The sequence below is a fragment of the Garra rufa genome, chromosome 18 (genome assembly GCF_049309525.1).
Source record: "Garra rufa chromosome 18, GarRuf1.0, whole genome shotgun sequence".
In the NCBI taxonomy this organism is placed as follows: domain Eukaryota; kingdom Metazoa; phylum Chordata; class Actinopteri; order Cypriniformes; family Cyprinidae; genus Garra; species Garra rufa.
This window is the reverse complement of record NC_133378.1, coordinates 25188793-25206890: the sequence shown is the minus strand read 5'-3', so window position 1 is coordinate 25206890 and position 18098 is coordinate 25188793. Positions and strand designations below refer to the sequence as shown.

Genomic DNA, 18098 nt, shown 5'->3' with positions numbered 1-18098 from the left:
TATAACTTAAACCCCATTTTTCTACCCATCCGTTGGTCGCGCATACACGCCATGTTTGTAGTTTTTTACACTTTTTATGCGTATTTGTAGTTCTAATCAAATCCTCGTTCAACACTCAATGTGTTGTGGGCAATATAATAGCCGTTAGAGTGCGCATTAATCCGTACTTCGAATTCTAAAGGTAAATTGTAGTAGACCGTCCGGAAATCTTTGGAATACTTTTTAGGACATACCAATTCTATTTTCGAATACTATTTAGGACGGATATTTTGTGGGACCTGATTGGGCTGCAGCAGGAGACTCCGCCCACTACCGTCTGAGCCTGCTGCCGTGGCGCTGCTGCCGTGTGACTGCTGTGACGTATGGTTCTGCTGTTCTGCAATCAGTCAAACAGGTGTGTGTGTGTGTGTGTGTGTGTGTGTGTGTGTGTGTGTGTGTGTGTGTGTGTGTGTGTGTGTGTGTGTGTGTGTGTGTGTGTGTGTGTGTGTGTGTGTGTGTGTGTGTGTGTGTGTGTCTCCGGCTGCGTTCAGAGCGTCTCAGTAGATCAGATTACAGTCTCCGGCCGCCTGCTGTGCTGCTTAGAGGTGTGAACGATGACACCTTTCCCTCACCAGACGAGCATAAGAAGAAGAGTCATGGAGAGGTTCCGGGTCACAAAAGATGCTTCGACGGTGCAGTGGGTTGTGGGATATGCAGTTTTTGGACTCTTAAACCGGAGATATGTCTCAGAGGAATATAGCGGTCGACATTTATTAGCCAAAATAGACGCTAAATGAATAAATAACGGGCCGTTTCCATGGAGAGCAGAGGATCCGCGGCTCATAAGCGCGTCTATAAGTATTACAGTGCTTCTATTCAGGTTTGTTTTATTCTTATTACTTTGAAAGGTAAAGGACACCAAAACAATCTGCTAAGCTATGTATTGAGTGTATATTGAATATTGACAGTAAAGTACAGTTGGTGTTTCAGTAAATACACAGGCAAACATAAAAATGAAACATAATTCAGTCAATTATCATGAAAAGTGCTATGGTACATAGTAAAATAGTATTCTAAGGGGTAATGTGCTTTATAAAACCTGTTTTTACAAAGAAACAGAAGGACACTTTTGGGGGGGAAAAGGGGCAATGCGACTCCCTTCGGTTATAATTCAATAACTTTCAATTAGAAACTGTTATATGAAAAAATCTTTTTTCTGGTATATCCTGAGACCTAGTGGGATCAAACAAAATAATTTGCAAAGAACTGAGACACCTAAATCCTGAGTAACAGACTTTCAAAAAAAAAGCGCCTATGTTTTTTTTGTTTTTATTGTAATATTTGAAACCTATATAATGTTATTTATAAAGAATTACACTGATATTATGTAGTTTAAAAGGTTTTCTATACAATGAAACCATTTTTTTTTATTTCCTCCATTGTATGTGTATAGGGGAACCATTTGAATTTAGGTAGGCCAAATGCAGGCGGAAATCCCCCAAATAGCTGCAGAGCTTAAGGGGTTAATACTGTGTTGTTACCTGAATGATCCACAGCTGTTTTGATAGTTGTTCATGAGTCCCTTGTTTGTCCTGAACAGTTAAACTGGCCGCTATTCTTCAGGAAAATCCTTCAGGTCCCACAAATTCGTCTTTTTTTTCAGCATTTTTGTGCATTTGAACCCTTTTCCAACAATGACTGTATGGTTTTGGACAACTGAGGGACTCATGTGCAACTATTACAGAAGGTTCAAATGCTCACTGATGCTTCAGAAGGAAACAGTATGCATTAAGAGCAAGGGGGTTGAAACCATTTTGAATTTGAAGATCAGGGTAATTTTAACTTATTTTTTCTTCTGGGAAAATATATTCTGTATATTTGGCTAGGGCTGTGCAATTAATCGAAATTCGGTTTCGATTTCAATTTCTTCAAACGATCATGAAAATGCAGTAATCGAGATGAAACGATTATTGCGCCCCATTCTGCCCTTTTACCAGTGGTGCGCTTTCGCTCCTCCATAAAAGCCAAATTTCACATGCAAATCAGCTAAATCATGTAAGGTGGTGTTCATAAAATGGGACGTGATTGATTTATTAATGTTTCTTTGATGTTGTGTTTTTAATAGCACGTAAGAAAACTTGCTCTGTCCTTTGTTAATGCGCTCAGAGACGGAGCGGAACACGGACATGAAAGTTATCTTTTAGTTCAAGGTGCGCGCCTAAACGGTCAAATACACGCAAAAATATTTCAAAATGAGGGGCTTGGTGCTTATACATGTAAACTCTTGTCAGTTATGTCTTAAATGAACATAAACAGTTGAGAATGTAAATCCGTGCGTAACAGTATAATGGGTCCGTGTGGTTAAAGCGGCAAGACATAATATTCCTTTTGTCGTCTCTGTGCCAAATATAAATAAAACGTAAAAATACGTTTTATACAAGAAACATCACTCACTGCTCTTGAATGAAGGACGTTTTTAGTTTTAATAAGAAACAAAGCATGTTTAACTATTAGAGTGAAGACATTGTTTTATTTTACATTCAAATTCAATTTCTGTAGTATTGTTAGACTACTTTAGACTTGCATAAAAGTATTCAGTATTTTTAAAGCACTGTTTGTTTTATTTGTATCTTTTTCTAGCTGTATTGCTATCTTTAAATTAATCACTGTGTAAAGTTTTGGAGCCTGTCATAATCGTTTAAATAATCGTGATTACAATATTGACCAAAATAATCGTGATTATGATTTTTGCCAAAATCGAGCAGCCCTACCCCTGGCTCTAATTTATGAGCCTGCAACAATATGCTTTGATATTGTAATGCTTTCAGGACATATTTAATCATGAACTTAGCCTGCAGGTGTGTTTTTGTTTTTGCAATTGAAACATTGATAAAAAAAAGCTCAGCACATGATTTGTATGTGTTTTGTGTTTTTATTTTAACAGCACAGCTATCTTTTGAATCAAAAAATGTTGTGTTAACAGCAGACTATCTCGTGACTCAAAGTTTCACAGATGGATCCACTCACTGTATTATTAGACACAAGCCAGTTGACTCAAAAGCATCTAGATCAGTTACATGTAAGGGGAACCAGTGGACAAATCTGGATTTCAGCTGCACAAGTATGTACTGTGGTTAAATATTTTCAGTTACCTACATTTGTAAATTCATCTGCATTTGAACATTTTTTTTTTAAAATGTCTGATTTAGATATGTGAAAAGGTGCATAATATATAGGTCAACAAGTCGAATGGCTTAAAGGGTTAGTTCACTCAAAAATTATTTACTCAACCTTCAAGCATCCTAGGTGTATATGACTTACTTATTTCAGATGAAGTTATATTCAAAATTATCCTGGCATTTCCTGGTGTTTTTCTTCCTCAGTCCAAAACAAGTTACAAAAATGCATTGATTCGCTACAGGAGGCCTCCAAAATTTCAACACCCATTCACTGCTATTATAAAGCATATTATAAAGCTTGGACAGGTTTTTTAAATATAACTCTTAATTGCATTTGTCTGAAAGAAGAAAGTCAAACAGACCTAGAATGGGTTGAGGGTGAGTAAATGATGGGGTCAGTTTCATTTTTGGATAAACTGTTCCTTTAATTCATTGTCCTGAAAAAAAATCATTGGGGGGTTGGACTGAGGAAGAGAAAAACCTGCCTATGGCATTCTAAAGCTCGGAAATGACAGGATAATTTTTAATATAACTCCAATAGAAAAATCATTGCTTTCAGATACATGTTAGCGGGTCAGGGAACACCAAGAATATGCCGAGGATGGGATGGCCGAGATCCTCTCTGTGAACGTATGCCAGTTCTTCCATTTAAATGAAAGATAACATTGAAGAGTTCAAAACCATTCCCAATTTCTATTAAAAGATTTTTTGTGTTCTGGAAATAAATACCTATTGACCTGGATCTGTTTTCTCTTAAGCGGTGAAGTGTTCACCACCTCTACCCATAGAAAATGGGCAACTTGTAGATGAGCCTTTGGAGAGAGGAAAAAATGAAAGGAGAATCTTATATTGTGTGTAAAACAAATGGATAGAGCCCTGAACCACCACAATGCATTGGTAAGACTGAAATAATTAATTTTTTTATTAATGCATGACTGCATTCTGTAAAGGAACAGTTCACCCAAAATTAAAATTCCCAATTTGTATTAAAATATTTTTTGTTCTGGAAATAAATAACTAATCACCTTTATATTATTTTTTCTTATGGGGAAATGTCCAGCACCTCCAGCCATAGAAAATGGGCGTAACTTGTAGATGTGCCTTTGGAGAGTTATGATTATTTACCATGTTTTCCACATGGATCTTAAATGACAGTTAATTGTGTTTGTGGATATGAGCTAGTTGATACAACGCTATCTAAAACAATTACCTGTAAGAAAACCAAGTGGACAGAACTGCTCACTTGCAAAAAGTACTGTAAATCCTCTTTTTTTAATTGCAAGATGCCTTTGTGACCAGATTCAATGTCTTTTGTTTGCTGTTATTAATAGTAGAATTATCAGGTCATGTTGATTAATAAATGCATAACACAATTAAGCACAATATCATGAAATACAGATGCCTGTGAGTACAATAAATAAAGCATTGTGACTTTTAAACAGTGCTGGTGTATCCATTAAATCAAACAATTAGAATTACCTTTTGGTTGAACTGTTCCATTTAAGATCATTTTATCAACTGTGTGTGATAAAGCTGCAGGCTTATATTGAAATGTGCTCCTCAGTCTGAGTGGAATCTATCTGGAAATAAATACCAGTTTTTTTCTTTAGCTGCGAAATGTCAGGCACCTCCAGTCATCGAAAATGGGCAAATAGAAGCTGTTTTCTATAAATGTAACAGTGGGTTTGTTCTTCAAGGACGTTCTTCACTTTATTGTTCTGAGGATGGGACTTTTAAAGAGGATCCACCAAAATGTTTGGGTAAGTTATAGTTAAAATGCCATTGAACACACAAACATTTGTCTTTAATTGTGAGGTTTGCTTTTGTGAGGTTGTGAATAAAAAGTCTGATTTATACAACAAAATCAGATTTTCTGTTCATCAAAGATTAATAAATAATATTAGAGTTAAGCACTGATTTATGAACTACATAATATACTAAAAATGTGTAAAAATTAATAAGGATATTAATTTGTAAAAAGGCCATGATGTCTTCCGACTTCCACTCCTTCAGTGTGTTACGTCATACTAGATTCAAGTCATTAACATGTAATCATTATCACATATTTGCAAATTAATATTACAGTAATTACTTTTAAATAGTTCACTTTGCTTATTTTCAGGCATGATAACAACCCTGTATGGAGAAAATCAGAGACATAATGTTTTTGTGCTTTCAAATATATCCTTTTCAAATATGCACATAGCCTATATCACAGAGCATGTGGAACATTGGCAGACTTTAAGTAATTCCATGACAATGATGATGTGCATTTATTTCTGTAAAGCTTTATCCATTTAATAAAGTGACAAGCAAAAACTGTGTACCCGAGAGGTGACCAAATATCTGCCCAATGCCTTATTTGTATTTTTTTTTAGCCTGGTTTTCAAAAAATATAGGCCAATTAGGCCTACATGCACTTGTGTTGTTAATTTAATGATCTTTATCAAATTAATAGTTTCTTGATCTTAGCTTCTGATTTGATACAATGCTTTAATTCATAATATTTTCAAAGCCACAAGAATGGTACTTAACAGATTTGCTCAATAAAGTAATTGTAAGACACTCAATGTATGTTTTGTTTTTTTCTGACACTTTAGTTTTGGTACTCGAAATTCTGTGTTTTTTAAAACAGTAAAAGTTCCTTATTAAAAAGTTAAAAGTTAAATTATTAGATTTAACAACAAGTTTTTTTTACATGAAAGTTTCTTGTTATTAGCTGTTAAGTCATTGTGAAGTTATAATATTCATAATAAAATTATGAATTATAAATGAGGCAGGCTTTATGAGCTATACTGCAGCTAGCCCCCAGGGGGCGATCAAAATTTTTGGTTTTGGTTTCACTTTTCAGGATGTGTGCGACATTTAATCAAACCCCTCATTTGCTGCTACTTTTGCCCTGTCACTTTATGTGCACGTGCACATACACACACCCATTAAGTCCACAAGACTGTAGAGTGTCCGAATCATCATTTTAACTTTCAGAAGGGTTCTTGGAAGCATCCCCTTTGTGGCTGCTTTGCCCTAGAACGCTTCTGCTGAGCCTGCTTTGCGGTGAGCTCCACAGCAGACTTCTACCTTACAGTCAAAAAGCACTTTTGTCACAAAAGCATGGACTTAGAGGAAGACCACAAGGGTTCATGGTGCCATTTGGGGTCTTCATGTCTGTTGTATCACATCACAGACTTGCGCCATCTCGTGTTTTAGTTATGGATTGCAGTGAGAATGATCTCAGAGGACTGTCATGCGGCTTTGACACAATCTGTATTGTAAAATGCGCTATATATATATAAAGGTGACTTGGCTTGACTATACTGACAGACAATATCACATAAGTAGTATATCAACATTTATGCAGTTATCATTTCTAGCATTTCTGGTGTCATCTCATAAGAGAACAGGAATATAACCATATACAGTCCAAAGGACTAAACGGTAAAATAATGTAAATCAGGTTAAAAAAAAGTATTCATATAAATTAACATTAGGAATGCTTGAATGTTTTAACTAATTAATGTTTAAAGTTCATGATAATATTGTTCATTTAAAAGCATTCATTTAACTTTTACTAAGTAGAATTATGTTAAAAGTGTTACAATTAGCCTTATTCATGTAAATTAGGAAAAACACCTGGGCCCTAACATGGCTTCATTTCACTATATACATTTCTGCAGACAAAGCCAAATATAGGGCCATGTAGTTGCTATCAGTCAGGATTTGGCCCAGAAGTTGATTGAGAGCATGCCCAGTCGAATTGCAGAGGTCCTGAAAAAGAAGGGCCAACACTGCAAATACTGACTCTTTGCATAAATGTCATGTAATTGTCGATAAAAGCCTTTGAAACGTATGAAGTGCTTGTAATTATATTTCAGTACATCACAGAAACAACTGAAACAAAGATCTAAAAGCAGTTTAGCAGCAAACTTTGTGAAAACTAATATTTGTGTCATTCTCAAAACTTTTGGTCACGACTGTAGACTTCTTGTATACTTCTCATGTAGGCCTTTACTGTTTTCTGTGAGTAACTAATCAAAGACTAACAGAAAAAGTCCATTCTTGTTTAAAAAATGTTCAAGCTTCCGCACATTTAACACTGAGTAAACTGCATTGTGTGGTTTGTTTATCTTGAAGCTAAGCCTGAAGCTGTTTGCCCAGGACTTTTTTATATGAGCTATTGAATCAGCTAGTCAGAGGAGGGAATTTTATGATGGGATTACTCCACTTCTATGGTATCATACCTATGACTGTCTATGACTTTATTCATAAATGTTTTACTGACTGTTCCACACATGCTTGTGTAATTATTGTTTATAGTTTACATAAAAACATGTAAAACTTGAACATGAATATCATTCTGTAAAACTTATTTGGATTTTATAAACCACAGTATTTTAAAAAAGAGATGTTTCTTTTTTTTGCTGAGGTTCATATCACAGAACATGGTGTGACATACAGTTGCAGACTTAAAATAAGTCAATAACAATGATTAAGAACATTAACGTTTTCATAATTTTACAAGCAATGTATACCTGAGAGGTGACCAAAGACCTGCCATGAATTTGTGTATTTATTTATCCTGGCTTTCAAAGAATATGTAGTTGAGGTTAAAAGTTTACAAAATGCTAATGTTATTTTTATTCAGTTCTGACTTGATTAAGATATTTCACATAAAATACATTTACATATACAATTTATAAAAAAAATGACCCTGTTAGAAAGTTTACATACCCTTGATTATTAATACTGTGTTTTTACCCGAATGATCTGCAGCTGTATTTATTTTTCTTTTTGTTTAGTGATAGTTGTTCACAAGTCCCTTGTTTGTCCTGGATGGTTAATGGTTAAACTGCCGCTGTTCTTTAGAAAAATCCTTTTGGTCTAACCAATGTTATTTTTGGCTATTGCTATAATATATCCATGCTACTAATGGTTTTGTGGTCCAGGGTCACATTTGGCCTATTTATCTCATATCATATCGTATCATATCATATCATATCATATCATATCATATCATATCATATCATCATATCAAATCTTTCATTTATTACTGCCCTTAAGAAGCTACAGAAAATACTTTTTTTCCAAAAGTCAAAATAAGTTACATTTACCCTGATTTTCAAATTCAAAAAGTAATGCTGTTTTTACTGGGGAATCCCCCCTCAAAACACAATTGCTAGTTTTTGGCTATTTTTAAGTGTCAATTGGACGGTTTTTGTTGTAAAAACCTGGAAACCCTGCTCAGTTTCCCGCAGTGTGAAAATATGGATGTCATTGTTGGAAACATAGTCTATAGATATATATGTTACATAGATAATATATCTATGGTTGGAAAGGGTTCAAATACACAAAAATGCTGAAAAATCAAAGAATTTTAGGGACCTGAAGGATTTTTCTAAAGAACATCAGGCAGTTTAACTGTTCAGGACAAACAAGGGACACAGGAACAACTATCCCTAAAAAAAAACACTGATCATTCTGGTAACAATACAGTGTTTAAACGTTTGTCCTCAGCTGTATATGCTTTTGTGTTGTATTTCGTTTACTGATCTTTATCAAATTAATAGTTTCGTGTTCTTGTCTTGTAATTTAGGCCTATCAATAACCTACGCGAAAGTCTACAACATATTAACAGCTATGAGCCATAATAATTGTATTTCATGGAATTGTTTTATGAAGTAATAATAGTTGTGGTTATAGATTTATAAAAGCATTAAGGCACTCTGTGACTACGCTAAAACTCAGAAATCCGTGTTTAACAGTTAAATTTTCTTATAAGACACTTTCATCATCATAATTATTATCGTTACTAGGTGATTTGAAGTCGTTATAACAAACAAGGTTCTTGTTATGGTGAGATTAGTTATTATAACGTCAGTTATATTCACAGGTAGGTCATGTTAAAATGAGATATCTTATAGAAACCCCTTTCTATTAGGCCTACCCTTAAACAATTTATTTAAGTGAAGTTTAAGAATTATAACGGAAACTCCACACCCTCTTCTTGCAATATCTATGACGCATTAAAACGCCCACCTCAGACGGAAATTCACTTCATGAGAAGCAAGTGATCTCCACCCTCATCACTTCCTGAAAGTTGCACTGGACGTTATATGCCTCAGTCTAAATCCAGCACTGAACACCGAGAAACCTTCTAAAAAAACCTGAAGGTAAGGCAGCTTAAAACAAGGATTTCCTTTTTCACTTCTCTGAGTATAGTAAGATAGCTAGCATAAGGTCCTCGCCATTTTATAATACATTATGAGGAAACACAGTTCAATTGAAATGATTTGTATTGCAATTCGATAATCGAATTCGTAATTTGATGTGAAATCGTTTTTTTTTTTCACAATTATATTGTACGCGTCTCGAGTTAAATTAGGGTTTCTGTTATCAACGTTGCTAATCTTAACATTGGGGAAGCAGTGCAGTGACCATTCTTTAACGTTACACCCTTCCTGTGCGCTGCTTAACTTAACGTTACCACATTCTTTTAGCATAACGAGTATCATTATAAGAACATAAAAAGAAGCGTGTTTGATAAGCTAAACCTATTTTTATGCATTTGTTCTGTGTATGTTGTTTAGTAATGTGACGATGTTTATTTAAACCCCGTCTAGATTGTTATGCTAGCGGGCTAGCTAACAGGTTTTGCTCGTGTTAAGCTCTCTTGCGTCTGCTTTATTGTGCTGTATGTGTTGACGTTTAATTATTTTAAAGTACATATTTTAAAAGTGCATATCCTTACGCTAATATATCTTTATATTTATTAGTTGCGAAAAAAACAACATTGGCCTTGTTTGGAGCTGACATTCACCGACATAAACAAGATGGGACGTAAGGTGCTGTGTCCTAGTTTTGCTCTCCTTGCTTATCTTTTGATCTGTGAACATGTCCGAGGTGAGTATCTAGCTATCTATAATACATTTTAACTTGGATTAAAAATTACACCTTAAGTTTTCTGGCTTTTGGCCTATGTGTGATAGTGTAGAAAATGAACCTTCATCATATATAACGTTACAGATTTAAAAATGTACATTTGCATTCTTTGTCTTCCGGTAATGCCATACAAAAATATTCATGGCACATAAACAGGGGTGCCAGATCTCACTAGAAAAACAAACCCGTGTCAAGGTTTTGTTTTTTCCAGGACAGACACCGGCATGAAGAGTATATCCATTTTTCCCTATGACGCATTCAGAGAGTTCTGGGAGTAACTTCCACAGAATTGTAAACAATCTGATACCGCCAATAAACTTGTTCAATGGTTATCTCTAATAATGCCACATATCAGCATTTACAAAAACTGGTATAAATATTTAAATATTTAAAATGGGAGATTTTTAGTGCATTCCAGTGAATTATTCATGAGATATTGTTCATTATGTCAGACAGCAGACCACAAGAACACGCTGTCTTTGTCATTTTCATGTTGTTGCAGTGGAAAAGTTAAAGAAAACCATCAGAAGGACAGAACACAGAGACCTTAAATAAGGTCTTGAAACTGATATTCTTGTGGTGTCTACATCCCGATAGATAAAATATAGAATTATGGGAAATGTGCAGCTCATTGTCAATTTGAAACAAGGGTTAGTTCTAGCAGACCCTTTAATTATGTGTTAATTTGTCTTTAGTCTATTTGAGTGATACTTGGCAAAACCAAAAGAGCCGCCCATATTTTCAAATGCAGTCTTTTCCTTTAGACAGGGCTGGATTATATATTTCCATTCTAAGAATTGTGTAGTGCTGTAATATATTATTAGGAAAGGGCACTTTGTGAGTTCATTCACTGAACAGACTGTAGACAAGTGTATAGCCTAGTAGCGTAATGTTGATACTAGCAACTAATAGTGCTTTGCAAACAGAAAGGTTTTAGCTTAAAGCTTGATGATCCTAATCACAGAAAAAAAAACCCCGAAATCTTCACTGGTAAATGTCCCACATGCTTTTGATTAAGAAATGGATACATCAACTGTAAATGCTACAATTATTTTTGGGTTTAAGTAAAAAGTTTAAATACACCTAGCAGAATCTGCAAAATGTTAATTATTTCACCAAAATTTGTATTTAGTATTGACCTGAGCAAGATATTTCACATATTTACATATAGTCCACAAGAGAAAATAATAGTTGAATTTATAAAAATGACCCTGTTAAAAAGTTTAGTTTGTTTTTTTTTTTTAAGTGAGGTTCGTGAGTCCCTTGTTTGTCCTGAACAGTTAAACTGGCTGCTGTTCTTCAGGAAATTCCTTCAGGTCCCACAAATTCGTTGTTTTTGTTTGTTTTTTTGTTTGTTTTTTGCACCATTTTTGTGTATTTGAACCCTTTCCAACAATGACTGTATGATTTTGGACAACTGAGGGACACGTCCAACTATTACAGAAAGTTCAAATGCTCACTATGCATTAAGAGCCAGGGGGTGAAGTCTTTTTAAATTCGAAGATCAGGGTAAATTTAAATTGTTTTGTCTTCTGGGAAACATGTAAGCATCTTCTGTATATTTAGGCTAAATAAGAAAAATGTACATGTTCATTCTATTCAAAAGTTTACATCCCTTGCTCTAATTTATGAGCCTGAAACAATATCTTCAGGCTGTTCATTGGTGCCCTTGTAATGTTTTTAGGACAGATTTAATCATAACCTGTTTTTGTCCCCAGTTTGTAAATATTTATATAACCTTAATACATTTTGCAGTGGTAACATTGATAAAACTGTATTATGAAAGCAACTTCAGCACATGATTTGTATGTGTTTTGTGTTTTATTTCCACAGCACAGTGTACACAGCCATCTTTTGAATCCAAAAATGTTGTGTTAACATCAGACTATATCGCGACTCAAAGTTTCGATGATGGATCCACTGTAACATTTGAGTGTATTATTGGACACAAACCAGTTAACTCAAAAGCATCTAGATCAGTTACATGTAAGGGGAACCAGTGGACAAATCTGGATCTCAGCTGCACAAGTATGTACTGTGATTAAATATTTTCACTACCCTACATTTGTAAATTCATCTGCATTTAAACATTGCTTTTTAAAATGTCTGATTTAGATATTTGAAAAGGTGTATGATATAGGTCAACAAGTCATTGAATGGCTTAAAGGTTTAGTTCACCCAAAAATGAAAATTAGCCTAAGATTTACTCATCCTTCAAGCATCCTAGGTGTGTATGATTTATTTCAGACAAAGTTATATTAAAAATTAACCTGCCCTTTTTCTTCCTTAGTCCAAAACATGTTACAAAAATGCATTGATTCACTACAGGAGGCCTTTATTCATCCCCAGAGCAGTACGAGGAACTTTTTATTATGGGTGGATGCACTTTATTGGACTTCAAAATCTCAACACCCATTCACTGCTATTAAAAAAGCTTAGTTTTTTTTATGTAACTCCTAATTGCATTTGTCTGAAAGAAGTCAAACTCACCTAGAATGGGTTGAGCATGAGTAAATCATAAGGTAATTTTCATTTTTGGATAAGCTATCCCTTTAAGTCATTGGAAGAGAAACACGCCTATTAGTGATGCGCGGGTCGGGGTTTTTTTCAACCCGCGGGTCCCGCAATTATGAAATTATTTGGCCCGCCCCAGCCCGCCCCGCAGTACTGTGTCTATTTTTACAACCCGCCCCGCCCCGCACCCGCGACAATTAAATAGACATACTATGCATTGTAATGCAAATGAAAACCGAAAGTGCTTTTCGCCCTTTAAACTGGCAACAATACTGTACGATTATGAATATGAACCATAAATCAAATCATATTAATAACAAGATAATCAGTGGTGTAACGTTAGTGGTGCCGGAAGAAATGTGGGTATATATGCTTCATTTATGAATAGTCAGGGGGCCAAAACTGATATTAAAACTTTGTCGGACACTTTTTGGTACAAGCATACAACCTATCCAATATTAATATTTAACCTCTCAACATGTGTTCTAGCCAGGTTGTCAGCTTAGAAAATGATTTTTTTGTCCATTTTAACACTATATTCTTAAAAGTGGTAAAAGCGGATTTTGTTTCCCAAAGTGCTTCCATAATCTTCCATGTTACCTAGCCTACTGTAATTTTGGGCAAATGTGCAATATAATCCAATTTATGTGCAATAATGATAATTAAAAAAATAATAATCAATAAATACCACAAAGGAAAACATCATGAAGGGAAAGGGATGGAACCGTGTAGCCCATGCACACAAACTTGCCTTTGAAGCACTTTGGAGAATACTGTGGCCAACCTTTCTGCAATGGGTGGATGACAATGATAGCACAATAGACAACAGTTGCTTTGAGTTGGCAGACACACTCTCCGAACACATACAATGTGGAGAAATTGAGGCAGCTGCAGCATGCTATGAAGATCTTGTTCTGAAAGTTGGAGAGGTTCAAGATCTCCATGCTGAGTTTGACCAGGCTTATGAAGACAAACCAACATTTACCTTCTGGCGACAATACATGGACCTTGTGTCTATTCTCCTGGTATTCACACGGGCACTGAGATCTGATGACTGGAAGCTTTACATGTCAGCCTTCAAGAGCTTGATGCCCTGGTTTGCTGCATATGATTACACCCACTACACAAGATGGGGTGCTGCATTCATAGCAGACATGGAACATCTGGCACAGACAGCACCATGTGTCTACCAGGGCTTCCTTGATGGTGATTTTGTAGCCAAAGAGGCCAAACACTACCCTGGAAATCCAGAGATCTCACGAGAGCACAATTTGAATTGTCTCTGCAATTACGCATTACATTAGCAGTTCTGGGAACCAATCAAATCGGTTTATCTGATGTAGGCGGGCCAGAGGAGAGCTAAGCCGATGACGACAGCGCTGCGACGTCCGGAATCATTTAGTAAACATTGAACAATGGCTATAGATGAAAACCAGTTGTTTGAAACGGCTTTGGCCGCTACAATGAGTTAGACTTGGCTTTTCATATAAAAGAGGAACAGAAAACCTAGCTCGAATCGTTCCTTTGCAAGAAGGACGTTTTTGCTGTTTTGCCGGCTGGACACGGCAAGAGTTTAATCTATCAGTTAGCTCCGCTGTTGTGATTGGTCATGGCGTTATCCAATTGCGTGCAGTGAGAGTTTCAAATGCATGCTTGGTGCCGCCCCTCGAGGTAGGCCCTTTTCATTGCTCAATGCCAGACCCTTAATCTTAATAAATTAAGGTCTGGGTTTTTTCCAGGCTAGCCAAACACAGCTTCAACAAGGTGCCATTTGATCTTTGCCTTGAGAATATCAACAAAACCAGAAAGGTTGCTGGAGGATTGGTAAGCATCACTAGAAATGAGACAGCTAGAAACCGTTGGTCCATCACCTACAGTGAACGTGCATCTTTAGCACAGGACACTAGACCCCTATTTGGATGAAAGCAGGAACTGCCAAGAAACCACGCTACATTTAAGTGCATGACATTAAAATGTCAAATCATATTCTGGAGGGTCTGTTGGCTTTTCATGCCATTACTGGATGTGACACTACCAGTCAGTTCACTGGAATAGGAAAAAGGACAGCGTGGAAAGTGTTCCAGTAGTGCCCTCATCTTCTCCACAACTTTGGTGAGGATGAAGTACCAAGTACAGCTGTTCTATCCTCAGCAGAACAGTTTGTCTGCAAACTGTATCATCCAAAAACAACCAGCATTTCAATCCATGATGTTCGCTGTGCCCTGTTTCGGAAAGTGAAAGCCAATGTGGATACTTTGCCACCAACTCAGGATGCCTTGGTTCTACACCTTATGAGGGCCCACTATCAAACAAAGATTTGGAAACAGTCACTGGTGACCCATCCACAGTTGCCCTCACCAACCAATTGTGGTTGGCACATGAAGGATGGAATGCTTGTCCCCCAGCTTTTGACCAAAGAACCTTTACTGGCCAGGTGCTTGGAGCTGAAAATACAGGTCCTTTTCCCAAAATTTGCATATTGTGATAAAGTTCATTATTTTCTGTAATGTACTGATAAACATTACACTTTCATATATTTTAGATTCATTACACACAACTGAAGTAGTTCAAGCCTTTTATTGTTTTAATATTGATGATTTTGGGCATACAGCTCATGAAAACCCAAAATTCCTATCTCAAAAAATTAGCATATTTCCTCCGACCAATAAAAGAAAAGTGTTTTTAATACAAAAAAGTCAACCTTCAAATAATTATGTTCAGTTATGCACTCAATACTTGGTCGGGAATCCTTTTGCAGAAATGACTGCTTCAATGCGGCGTGGCATGGAGGCAATCAGCCTGTGGCACTGCTGAGGTGTTATGGAGGCCCAGGATGCTTCGATAGCGGCCTTAAGCTCATCCAGAGTGTTGGGTCTTGCGTCTCTCAACTTTCTCTTCACAATATCCCACAGATTCTCTATGGGGTTCAGGTCAGGAGAGTTGGCAGGCCAATTGAGCACAGTAATACCATGGTCAGTAAACCATTTACCAGGTCGTGCTGAAAAATGAAATCTTCATCTCCATAAAGCTTTTCAGCAGATGGAAGCATGAAGTGCTCCAAAATCTCCTGATAGCTAGCTGCATTGACCCTGCCCTTGATAAAACACAGTGGACCAACACCAGCAGCTGACATGGCAACGCAGACCATCACTGACTGTGGGTACTTGACACTGGACTTCAGGCATTTTGGCATTTCACTCTCCCCAGTCTTCCTCCAGACTCTGGCACCTTGATTTCCGAATTACATGCAAAATTTGAGCAACAGTCCAGTACTGCTTCTCTGTAGCCCAGGTCAGGCGCTTCTGCCGCTGTTTCTGGTTCAAAAGTGGCTTGACCTGGGGAATGCGGCACCTGTAGCCCATTTCCTGCACACGCCTGTACACGGTGGCTCTGGATGTTTCTACTCCACTGCTTCCGCAGGTCCCCCAAGGTCTGGAATCGGTCCTTCTCCACAATCTTCCTCAGGGTCCGGTCACCTCTTCTCGTTGTGCAGCGTTTTCTGCCACACTTTTTTACTTCCCACAGACTTCCCACTGAGGTGCCTTGATACAGCACTCTGGGAACAGCCTATTCGTTCAGAAATTTCTTTGTATCTTACCCTCTTGCTTGAGGGTGTCAATGATGGCCTTCTGGACAGCAGTCAGGTGGGCAGTCTTTTAAAAGCCTCAGGAATCCTTTGCAGGTGTTTAGAGTTAATTAGTTGATTCAGATGATTAGGTTAATAGCTTGTTTAGAGAACCTTTTCATGATATGCTAATTTTTTGAGATAGGAATTTTGGGTTTTCATGAGCTGTATGCCCAAAATCATCAATATTAAAACAATAAAAGGCTTGAACTACTTCAGTTGTGTGTAATGAATCTAAAATATATGAAAGTCTAATGTTTATCAGTACATTACAGAAAATAATGAACTTTATCACAATATGCAAATTTTTGGAAAAGGACCTGTATGTGGATGCAAGGAAAGTGGAAGTCAGTGCAGTACCAATGTCGAAAATGTGGAATATTTTGCAGTGGGGCATGTGGGTGTGCCTGTGCAGCTTGGTGAAAGAATACTCAGGTACTCACATCATTATTATTGAGTTTTGCCACATTATATGCAACTATATTGTTTTAGATTATTTGGCATTGTATTGTTTTTCCTGTTTTGTAGATTAAATTTATTTTATGCTTTTGGATGCATGCATGCATGTTTTGTATTGGGAAGCTATTCATTATCAATACGGTAAACTCTTCTTTTGTGTCAGACTGAGCACATGGACATGGTCCCTGGTTGCCTTCTGTTGGCTACATTTCTGCCTTGACATTAAAGTATAACTTGTGCAGCCTTGCACTGTCTCCACCTACAGTCTTTAAACTTGGCTTGACTCATTCCCATAGATAGGGGTACTGATTGATAGAGGTTTTGGGAAATTATGTTATGTTTCCAAGCTGATATTCTATTTGAAAACTGGTTATCTTTAGGCGGAGAGTTTTTTTCATGTTCTAGTTCTGTTATCTCTTACACTTTACAATAGATGTTCGTTCTGACACTTTAGCAGACATCCCATGAGTGTTAGCTTTCGTTTGATACCATTTTTTATGTATATGGGCCTTGTGGTTGTGGAGATATTCAACATTTATTGTTGACATGTCGTGTTGCGCAGGAAACCACAAAATCAGCCTAAAATTGCTTGTACAAGTCACAAAAAAAAAAAATTCAGCTTGACAACAACCCTAATATCTTACCTATGGGTGTCTTCTAACTAAAAAAATAGGGTGACAGCTTGTACCAAAACATGTCCGCAAAAGTCTTAACGGAAGCCCTTTTCAGAATTGGCCCCCTGACTAGAATATCGTTTTGAACTTTCTGTTTGAACGCATTCGTTTATTGGATCCTTAGACTGAAAGGTTTAAAGGTTCACTGGTTTAAGGAAGTTCTGATCATGAAAATCTGCTTCTTTTTATTTGTAAGATATTGTTTTCGTTATTATGTACTGTTTAAAATGACTAGGGTGCAGGAGACGCAGCGGGCGCAATCACCAAATACACTTCAAAGCAAGCCGGCGCCACAGCTACATCATTGCTGTCTTTATTGTGTGTTTTTAGCGAATATTTACATTCATTCACATATGACTGGATGTGGTTGACTGTCATGATTTTGGCTAATGCAGGAAAATGCGCATCAGAGGAGATTTAAATACGCATAGCACCAGGCCTGTGCAGAGCCGAATGAGCGTTCGCTTGATGCGCTTGTGGCTGGCAGCGGGAGCTGCTTGGCGCTTTCGTGACGTGTTGATAACCTTATTAAAGAACTTAATAAAATATGAAAATAGATATTCCCAAATATGTAATATAGGCTATAGGGAATTGCACGCAACATACATTGATTTTTTTATTTTATTTTGTATTTAATGACCCGCCCCAACCCGCCCCGCAAATAAAGTGACAGTTTCTTTACCCGCCCCAACCCGACCCGCGGGGCCCGCGGGTTATGAGACGACCCGCGCA

At 36.9% G+C, this 18098-nt stretch overlaps 2 protein-coding genes across 3 annotated transcripts in view; both read left to right on the top strand.

The window, feature by feature from the left end:
• LOC141291257 (complement receptor type 2-like) overlaps positions 1 to 18098 on the top strand; it is a 54707-nt gene that overhangs the window by 26367 nt on the left and 10242 nt on the right. The gene's annotated exons all lie outside the window — the stretch shown is intronic.
• The window catches only part of LOC141290577 (membrane cofactor protein-like), a 38325-nt gene that overhangs the window by 18451 nt on the left and 1776 nt on the right, over positions 1 to 18098 (top strand). The window contains exons 2-3 of the mRNA XM_073822695.1: positions 9929 to 10055; positions 11928 to 12122. Of these exons, the coding sequence (XP_073678796.1) occupies positions 9986 to 10055; positions 11928 to 12122 (265 nt within the window). The 5' untranslated portion in view covers positions 9929 to 9985. The remainder of the gene's footprint in view (positions 1 to 9928; positions 10056 to 11927; positions 12123 to 18098) is intronic.